The sequence below is a fragment of the Saimiri boliviensis genome, chromosome 5 (genome assembly GCF_048565385.1).
Source record: "Saimiri boliviensis isolate mSaiBol1 chromosome 5, mSaiBol1.pri, whole genome shotgun sequence".
Taxonomy (NCBI): Eukaryota; Metazoa; Chordata; class Mammalia; order Primates; family Cebidae; genus Saimiri; species Saimiri boliviensis.
The window spans coordinates 70882974-70893577 of NC_133453.1; the positions used below are offsets into that span (position 1 = coordinate 70882974).

A 10604-nucleotide genomic window follows, 5' to 3' on the forward strand; every position below is an offset into this window, starting at 1 on the left:
CACGGGAACATGGCTCAAGTGACAATATACAAAATACTTTGGTTTTATTTTCAAGGAAAAGCACTGTGAGACTTGATTTCTGCTGTCCAATTCAGTAGCCACTAGACACACATAGCTAGTTAAATGTAAATTAATTAAAAGCTAATAAAGGTTAAAAATGCAGTCCCTCAGTTGCGTCAGCTGCATTTCAAGAGCTCAAAATATACGGTTTTAAAATACTTAAGAAATGAATCTCATTTTTAGAACCAAGTCTTTTGACTTTCTCTTACACCAAGATTTTGGTATATGTGTACCAATTTGATCTTGAATTAATTTACAAATTTTGAAAAAATATAAAACATTTCAAGATATGACTTTTCATTTCAAGGATATCTTATACCATTTTTGTAAATCACCATCTGTTTTGTAACGAAATATGTCTAGAGAAGGCACCAACTTAACCTTAGACAGATATCCAATCAATAGGTTGTCAAAGGAAAGGCACTAATATTCTTCCTAATAGCTAGTTTCAGCAATAATAAATTATTGTGCGTTTCTTTCCAAATGTCAGTTTGATTGGACAGTTTCTTGAGTCACTTGTCTAGATTTTCTCATCCTAAAATCTCATAGTATTGACATTTTTCTCCTGAATGTGTAGATCTGTAGACATTTTGAATATACGGCTATAGTAACAGTATTTAATGAGCTCAATTTCGCTTACTTCTGACAAGTAAATTGGAAACAGAAGAGTCTTTTCCATCATTATTAAGGGCAGGCATTTTCTCCAAGGCTGTGAAAACTGTTTCCTCTTGCTGCCTAAGCAGTTTCAACTGCAAAAGCAATTTACCACCATATGGATCCCTCCAGGAGACTTCAACTAGAATAAAGAGGGACATCTACTCACATGGGAACTCTGGGCTTTATGGAAGATAGATTCAGAGTTCTTAGGGATTAATTATAGAAAACAAGCCCACACCTCTTCCCACTCTTCCCAATCCCCCTCAGAGGGTAATGTGTTGCCCAACAGACAGCACCGTGGGGTGGCTAAGGATAGCTTCTCCATGGAAACAGAGAAGGGATTTATGGTAGAGTCAATCTTTGCAGAATTCCCTGGCTATTAATGCTGCAGTTTCCTCGGGTCTTGTTGAGAGCAGGCTGAGATTCTACTAGGATGGAGGAGGTGTACTAGAATCCTTTAAGACTAACATTATTTCATGTGAAATTTGACAAAGGGCTTTTAGACGGGAATGAGATCTCCAACGTGGGAAATGGAATGAAGCTAATGCCTCATGAAATGTGAAGGAACTGAAGGCATCTAAAGGTACAGTGGGGGATAAGGTGGGACTAAACCATTGAACAAGGGTCATCACCTGAAGAATTATTCTTCTCTACTACTTTCAACCCAAACGTCCCAGCAACGTGAGACAAATTTCATTCTGAAGATATCCGTTCTTAATCCCTCAGCTTTTTGCTTAGGAATCACTGAACCACTAAAATCAAGTTTAGTTCAGTTACCTTTTAGAAAGAAAACTCTTAAGTGTGTTTCGTAAAAGCAATGACATATACTCTATACATATGCTCGGAAAGAAGTCAATCATTACTTTGATTTTTTTTTTTGAGGTTTGTTATTCTCAGCTACTATCTTGTTAAACAACATTCGAACTGTCTTATTTTCATGAATATTCGTAGATTAATATGTTATCATCTAAAATAATTAATGTATTGATATTCTTGAGAAGAGTTACAAAAAATACTGTGGTGGATCACTAAGATATTTAGCAAAATCTGCCTCAAAATCCTTGTACTTGATTGAAATGACACAGTTATCAACTTAAAGTCCAGCATTCCTAGATTTAATGAGGAAAAAACACCCTTACTGAGAAATTGTTAATATAATATTAATAGTCCATCAATAATAATTTTCTAAAGTAAAGCTATAGATTTTCATCACAGTTCAATATACATAGAGACTAATCCAGCTAACAGATGCAATCGTTTAATAGTTTGCCTGGGCTGGAGCATGACTTTGAGGAAGGTACCTGATTTCTCTGGTTTTGAAAGACTGGTTCCTAAAAATAAAGGGTGGAGATGTCATAGTGAAGATAAGTCTTTGGGGGATAAATAATGTCCTATTAGAGTAACTTCAGCAGAATTTATTGAAATATTGGTGAGCACTACTGTAAAACAGAGACCAGAAATGAAGCGGAGGTTCAAATTCATATAGTAGCCTGGCCTGTTTTGCTGCCCCTGGACCCATGTGTATATATATCTGGAACCATCATTGGCCCCATCTAGACGCTGCGTGCATGTGCAGGGTATAAGTCAAAGAGGATGCAGTATTTCAGTGTCATTTCTGAAAAGGTAGCTGACTTACATGGCAGTCATCCTAGAATCTAAATGAAAGCATTCATTCTCACTGATTTTTACCTCTTGTAAATGAAGAAACGAAAGACAGTGTAGGCCAACTATTAATACAATAGCTCAAGCCTGCAATGCCAGCACTGTGGGAGACTGAGATGGGTGGATCACTTGAGGCCGAGAGTTCAAGACCAGCCTGGGCAAACATAGTAAGATACTGGCTCTAAAAATAATGTTCAAAAGTTAGCCAGGCATGGTGGTGCACACCTGTGGTCTTAACTACTTAGAAGGCTCAGGAGGAAGGATCACTTGAGCCAGGAGTTTGAGGTTGCAGTGAGCCACTATCCACTACTGCACTTCAATCTGGGCAACAGAGGGAGTACCTTGCTCTAAAAAGAAAAAAACAAAAAGCATGTGCACACGTGCACATACACACAGCATAGTGGGGATATGTGTCAGAAGCCTTGGGTTCTAATTCCTGCTCTAAAGGTGGTGTGACTCCAGGCAAGTTCTTTCACCTGAAGAGACCTGTATTTCCTTGTCTGAAAACTGAGATTGGATATGGCTGTGGTCCCGACTAAAATGCCAACAGGGATCAGACACTGCCTGGCCTTAAGATGACAGAGGAATCTGATACTGGGGCTCCTGCTGGGATGCTAAAGACTGTGAGAAAATGGAGAGTCCTTGCCTCCTAGAGGGGACTGTCAGTACACAGCTCTGGTCAGTTGTCTCCAGGTGTGAATGCAGGCCCTGTGTTGTATACTATCAGATTTTTCAGAAAATACAGAACTTCCAATTTTTATCTCAAACTAAACATCTATATGGGGAATGGGGCCTGTGCCGCTATTCTGTGACCTCAGATTAGAAGCCTCTGGTTTGTGCCTACTCTGTGGCTCTTCTGGTGGATGGAGAAGGGTGATCTGTGACACAGAGCCCTAACTCTAGGTACCACTCTACTGAATCTTCTTTCCACTTTGCTTCAGTAACATATGAACACAGTAGGGAATCAGAGCAACCACAGTTAGGGGAATGGATGCACTTTTACAAAAAGACAGCACATAAAATAAATGCTCTTCCTGAGTTGGGATCTGGAGGAAATGGTAGAGCTGTAGTGTGGTCAGTGAAGTCAAGGCGCAGAGCAATCGGAAGCTCAGTGTGTAGCTCCTTCCACCTCGGCAGCTCATGAGGAACATTTTCGAGTTGATTGCAAAGCCCAAGCCAAAGAGGACCCCAAGGTTTCTCACTAGTCCAGCAAAGGGTGTGGTGTCAATGTGGATCCAGTCGGGGTTGGCACACCACTTTTTGGCTATGGGCACGGACCACAGCAGGTCAATGCTGAGCAGTCTAAGAAGCAGGTAAAAGCCAAGTGCAAACAGGAAGAGGAAGAGGTCGGTCTTCAGGTATGTGCCCAGGCTGGCCGTTTGGATGCCTGGAGTATGTTCGAAGGCCTCTGCCACCAGCATGCCTGGGGATTGGAAAGAGATGATGATGACTATGTGCCCTTAAGCCCCTCGAGGATCATTCCTCTCTGCACTAAAGAATTTGCCACGGTTTTCAACGACAAAGGGCTTTAGACACAGAGGTTATATCCATTTTCTAAAGCCTTTTTAAGGCAGTAACTAAAAAGGCAGATGGGCCCACGGTGTTTTCATTATTCATACTAGTCCAGAAGGATCATTCTGGAGTTGGTAGCACTGACTGACAACCCACTTTATAGATGGAGCACTGATCTAGGTACTAGCAATTAACATTTCAATTGTCATAGCCAATTAGCCCTTGAAAGGTAATGTGGCACTGAATAGTGGAACTGAGTCATGCTGAACACTGCTTCAGGAAAACAAAGCAGCTACTAAATGGAGTCCGTAATCACGTAATAGTCACTTCACATGTTTCAGAGAGATTGGCGCAGTGCGCAGGTCACAGAGTCATTAAGTTCCCTGACACAAGACACAAGCACACTGTCTGAAGTGATGGTTTGGGAGTTAAACTTAGCTCTAGTTTCACCTCAGAAAAGCCCACCTCATCAAATAGTTGTGCATTTACGCCACTGAGACTGGGCCACTTTGTACACATAGGCTGAGTGGTGTGTTGCACCATGTCGGCTCCCATGATAGCATTTAGTATCAGTGACTTCACAGAATTACCTCTGAAATGGGAAAGCTGATTACCGGGGAGAATCCAATAGCCTTAAACTAATGAAGCTAAAGCTTTCAAAGGACACAACTAAGGGTAAGTGATCATATTTACCACCAATTACTCCAAGAATAACTTGATGAGGAAAATGTGTTGCTATGAATACTCTGGAGATGCAGACACTGATTTGAATCAACCAAAAAACACTCCAAAGAAATGACCAGGTCAGTCTATGATGGAAGAATAGATACAAGTGTAAAAAGCAAAGAAACTGTATCACTTATAAAATTAAGAGAGGGTGACATCAGATGATCCTTCTCAGAAGAATCTTCTGTGACATAGCATCATGATTCTAGAGTCTTTTTTTCGAAACGTTGTTTCCACATACTCCATAGGATTTCAAAAGCTTTAACAGAGGTTTCTACATTTCTCAATGTATTAAATTTAACCAGTGCTATATGCTGAGATTTAATAAGTGCTAAAAAGGAAGTCAATTTGACACCCATGAAGTAAGAATAATTGTTTTAATGGAGTAGGGGAAATTCAAGTTTGGGGGAATTTCTAATATCCAGAATGATCAAGAATGAACCATACATATTTTCACACTCTGCCCTATGTGCCTCGTCTCTCAACCTTTCTTTGTTTGAGGAAAACTCAGTAGAAAGGCAGCTACCACCCAGATGAAAAGCACATGAGCATTCCATCTGGGGCAAATTTTCATCAGGTTTAATTTCATGGATTTTCAAAAGTCCTTGTTTATTTATTTTTTCTTTTTTTTTTTTTGAGATATAGAAAATAAGAACTGGGGAACTGACCTATAGGTTATATATTATGAATTAGAAACAGCAATACACACACACACACACACACACACACACACACACACAGAGACACACATTAAAAAAATACTAAATTCAAGCAATGCATGTCATTGAAAAAAAAGTGTTAGTAGTATTGAATTCCAGGAATCCTTAAATGGTTTGTTCCTGATAATCAGACTGAAATTTGGTTATATAAATGCTAAGGAATACAGAGAAATGAGGCTTTGAAAGAGGAAGTAAGCAGGATATCAATGTGGAAGAACAATAAAGAATTCGGTACTGTGAAGGTAAGAAGCACACACTCAGGAAAATTTTATAGATGAAGAAAATATTGCAATTATAAAAATTAAGGAGTTACGATAATTTTTTTTCTTAGAGGAAATATATTTTTTCAGGTTTGGTCATTGGAGGCAGAAATAAAGTGTAGAGAAAAGGTGAAACTGATCTAGATTCCTACTTTGAAAATTGTCTGCAAATAGAAAATGCTAACTTCTTTACATCATAACACCTTCTTACTGTTGTTGTTTTGGGTTGGGCAATAAATACATTAAAGCATACGTTCACAGTCTCATTAGAATAAACTTTTAAGGTACCAAAATTCCTTTGGTCATTTTTTTTAATATTATCCAATAGTACTCTAAAAAGTGGAATATGTGATAGATCTTGAAAATTTTTTCTTTTAGAAAACTTTTTAATAATGGCATATGTTATAGTATTTTTTGAAGGTTAACTTGCAAATCTAATTTCAAGTCACCTAATTTATGGCTGAAGTAGTGCTTAGGATTGTTTTAATGACAAAGTATTTCAGGAAAGAAGAGAAAGAAACAACCCAATTTCTACCCAGCTGTGAGTAACCTTAAAGTTTAGACCTTTCTAAACATTAAAAAATCTACTAACATTAAATCTGCTAACATTCAAATTTAAGTTTGCTTCTAGAATGTTTTTAATTAAAACATTTTCATACTCTTTAAAGCTGGAATATGTACTGAAATAAAAAGCATTGGCTATTCAAAGAAGGAAGCATGATTTTACTGAATAAACTGATGCAGTCAAGGAGAATGATGATTCTCAAAACTTCCAGTTAATCTTAAAGCAAGGGAATATGCATGCAAAAATGTTTCCTTATGCTGTATAATTTTAGATGGCTTATTTATGAGCTATCAAAATAATTATTGCATTTTGGAAACCCAGAGGCACATTTAAGTAAGTTATTAATCAGTTCAACATTTCCAACTTGAAAAGCGGAAATAACTATGAGCTAATTAGGCTATTATCTTAAAGCAAAATGTTAGTTTTCTATTCATTCTGTTATTTTGTCTATGAAAGAATAGAATAAGCACATTTTATTCAACGACTAAAACTGCACTAAAATTAATTTTTAGACAAGACTTTCTGTATTCAATACTGTTGTATTCAGTGCTACAGAAACTGCAGCAAAGCTAACCTGTGCAGAGTGATAGAGACCTTATCCATCCTACAGACAGTGTGGCTCAGGGCAGCGGTTATCATGACATACCAGACACAGGACGAGCCCATTGCATGGCCAGATGGACTTCCTGCAACAACAAAGTGTCCGTCCATTTGAAAAGTGGTTAATTAACTATCAAGATCAGAAGTGAATAATAGAACAGCATACTCACCATGAAACCATGAAAATTATTAGTAACGCAGAAAAGAACCACAGGGCACAGGCTCATGTAATGTTTAGAAGTAGGTAGAAATAAGGAAAATCTAGTTAAATTGAGCCTGCGAGGCACTGTCTCAAAAATTTTTTTTCCAGATTTTCAGGTTCGTTGAATTCCAGAAATCAACATACTCGAGGCTAATTAAGAACTCAGGTGGTTGCACCCAAATCTGCCACAGTCCTGCTCATTCTTCAGTATTTAGTTGTTTTTAATTGACGAGAAAATGCATTAGGTTGGTGCAAAAGCAGTTGTGGTTTTGCCATTACTTTCAATTGTGGCAAAAACCACAGTTACTTTTGCCCCACCCTAATGCTTATGTTGTATCTTGAACTGGCTTATTTTCCTTGGGCTGACAAGTCAAACTCTAAAGGGTATCGTTGCTATGCCTGTGATTTGCTGACTGACTTACAAATGACTGCTGTGTACTAGCAGCCACTCCTATACCTCTTTTGTGCCCACTGCAGTGAGAATCTTTGTTTTAAAATAGATGATGAAGAGGAGCTGTAATGAGGGCATTAATCCTAACGGAAAGAGTCTGCAGACTGTAGTCTATTTCCAGAATGCCTTTTCCATGCTACTGAATTTTTTATTAATCACTTTACTTAGATATCCTTCCTGATTTTTCACCTAGTAGTTCATTCAAATTGAATACCAGTCTCTTTTTGGTTAAACAAAGACAGACCTATTTCTTACCTGCAGTAATTTTCATAGCCTTTTAAAAAAATATGCCTAAATGAATTGGGCGTCTCCCAGGTAATTGCAGTCTTTCTTTCTTTCCTCTCTCTCTGTTTCCAGAAAATGTCTCATAATGTGGAACACACACTAGAAAGGGCTGGGATTGACCACGATAACATTTCAGTGGTCTCAAATGTTACCCAGGCAACCATTCATCCATTTATCACACTTCGGTTTCACAAAGATAAAATATGCATCATCCCTCCCCTGATGGAATGTCCAGTCTAGGTAATTATATATATAAAGAATTAATTATATAGCTTAGTGTAATAAGTGATATAACAGATGTATATATGCTTTTATAAGAACAAAAAAGACATATTCAGAAAACTCATTAGGAATTTACACATCCTCTACTACGCTTAACTCTATTCAGAGTTAGTTTCAAAAGATGTCAATTAGAAGAATGTTATGCTATGTTAAATGATGAGGTACAATGTAACACATTCTTATAAATTAAAACATGTAGTTTTTAAATATCTATTTCAAAAACCTTTTAAAAACAGTCTGATACTCAATTATCACAATAAAGATTTTATACTCATACAGAATCTTACTTAGGATAAAAAAGAAGTAGTCCAAGAAGCCTGCTTGTGTACTACACACACAGAGAAAAATATGCCTTAAAGAGATGATTTTAAGGTTAGAAATAGTCTTTACTGGCTATAATAACACTGAGAAGTCCTTACCTTTGTTATAGAAGACTTGTCTACTCCTCCCTCATTCATGAGATTCTCAGAAGACCTATAATAACTTTGAAAGTCCTCACCAGCAGGTAAACCAACATTTCTAAGATCTTAGTCTAGTTCCTTGAGAATTTGTTCTAGTTAACTGTTGCTTGTTTTAGTAGCTAGTCATTACATTCTTCTCGAAAGTAAACACCAAATAGCCATTTGGGGAGTGTTCTCCCAATCTACCCTTTCACAAACAACAAAATGGAATTTGAGTTTTTGTTTGTTTTTTACTTTGCTTCCTCATTAGTAACTTTGATGATTATGAACTTTTAGCATCCTCACCCATGACATTTTCTTTACTACCCTATATAATATCAGTTACTAGATGATAAGCAGGTGTAACGATTCTCTATTGGAAGATGTTCAGTAATTGAGGCTGCTGTAATAGCTTACCTGGACCTGTTTCGCATGTGGTGGGGAATTGTTCAAGGCATGGACTTGAGTGATTTGGGTAAATCTGAGTTTCTTGGACCCACCAGTAAGGTCGATGACCAAATAATATCCTGTATTCAAAGAAATATAAACATGCATATATATTTAAATACACAGCTATTATTTAATTGGAGATTAGCAATTCTTTCCCATAAACATGACTCAAGCACAGGGTTAATTGTGAAAGTTCATGATTAAGAGACTTTGAAAGAACTTAGGTCTTGGTCTCTCACACATTATTAAAGGTGGTAGTCATTTGGGATTTTGGCACCCTGGTTTCCCATTAACCTGGGGGCTTTTTTCCCTTGCAAGGAATGTCTAACAGGTACTTTGGATACTTAGACTGGAAATACCAAAATGGTCCCTGGGATGATCAATTTGTTCATTATCATGCTGATCATTTAAGTTATTCTTAATCACAGAATATGTGTTACAGGGGTTTGAGATTTACTTGTAAGTCATTAAAGTATACATTTCTGGCCGGGCATGGTGGCTCATGTCTGTAATCCCAGCATTTTGGGAGGCCAAGGTGGGCAGATCACCTGAGGTCAGGAGTTTGAGACCAGCCTGACCAACATGGAGAAACCCCATCTCTACTAAAAATACAAAATTAGCTGGGTGTGGTGGTGCATGCCTGTAATCCCAGCCATTCAGGAGGCTGAGGCAGGAGAATTGCTTGAACCTGGGAGGCAGAGGTTGCAGTGAGCCAGATTACACCATTGCACTCCAGTCTGGGAAACAAGAGAGATACTCCATCTCAAAAAAAAGTATATATTTCTGTGCTTTTTAAAGGTTCTACTTATGAATCTGGTGTTTCAAGTTAACTGGTATGTTTGAAAGATTTTCCAAGTAAAACTATACACATCTGAAATGTGATCATTATGTCAAAGCCACAAATTTAAGGATAAATTTTAGGAAAAATGAAATAAAACAGAAATCTTACCATTTAAATATAAGATTGAACCAATCCCCAATGACTGCTACCCATATCATCTTGGTTCCAACTGTCTGATTAAGTTGAAACCAAAGAGGAAAATAAATGAAAAAGATATTCCGGGGGTCTCCAACATTGGACATAAAATTTAGAAAATTGTAATAAGCTCGATAGTCCTTCTGTAAATGCTGAATTATGAGCACTCCATTCCTGTGAAGGAAATCCATCTTGAAAAAGAGGTAATTCTAAACATAGAGCAATTGGAGCTGACGTGCTCTGATGCCCACTGTTTTTATACTGTGCCTTTATGGCATGTCGAGCCATTACCACAACATGTGATGCTGACCATCTGTAGAGAGGGCACACCGGCTCTCCTCTGCTGAAAAGCTCATCTGTTTATGATTTTAATTGGTGGCAAAGAGTGAACTACATGCTGATTCTGTGGCAATTTGAGGGGGAATTTGGATGGAACCACAATGAATTTCTTACGCAACTCCCCTTTTGTGTGAACAGTTGGATCATGTTTGTTTGAAATTTTTGTACAGTTCATTTCCTCCAAGGTCAGACGTGAGCAATTTCTATGTTTGGTGAAAAGACTTTGCAAATAAATATTGTATGTCAAATAGCCCAGAAAGCCATGCATTTTAACTTGAGATAGGCTGTGGTTCTCTATTTTATTGAGTCTTTGAGGAAAATGGTTGAATAAATATCTGGATATGAAAAATATGTGATATGACAAATTTTTTTTTATCACAGATGTAAAATAAGAGTAGTTCAATTTATTTTTTTATCA

The 10604-nt window shown here is 37.5% G+C and overlaps 1 protein-coding gene across 2 annotated transcripts; it reads right to left on the minus strand.

Annotated features, from left to right (window-relative positions):
• Positions 1-3254: 3254 nt before the first annotated feature.
• Positions 3255-10038, minus strand: G6PC2 (glucose-6-phosphatase catalytic subunit 2). Of its 2 annotated transcripts, XM_003921905.3 has the most exons (5): positions 9821-10038; positions 8839-8948; positions 6736-6847; positions 4585-4700; positions 3255-3802 (listed from the first exon to the last, which is right to left on the minus strand). In XM_003921905.3, the coding sequence occupies exons 1-5, from the start codon at positions 10036-10038 to the stop codon at positions 3291-3293; spliced, it is 1068 nt and encodes a 355-aa protein (XP_003921954.1). In that variant the 3' UTR covers positions 3255-3290. The 2 variants fall into 2 exon arrangements, with proteins under 2 accessions (XP_003921954.1, XP_074254778.1); XM_074398677.1 differs by lacking the exon at positions 4585-4700 and having other exon boundaries at positions 3607-3802.
• Between the last annotated feature and the right edge of the window lie 566 nt (positions 10039-10604).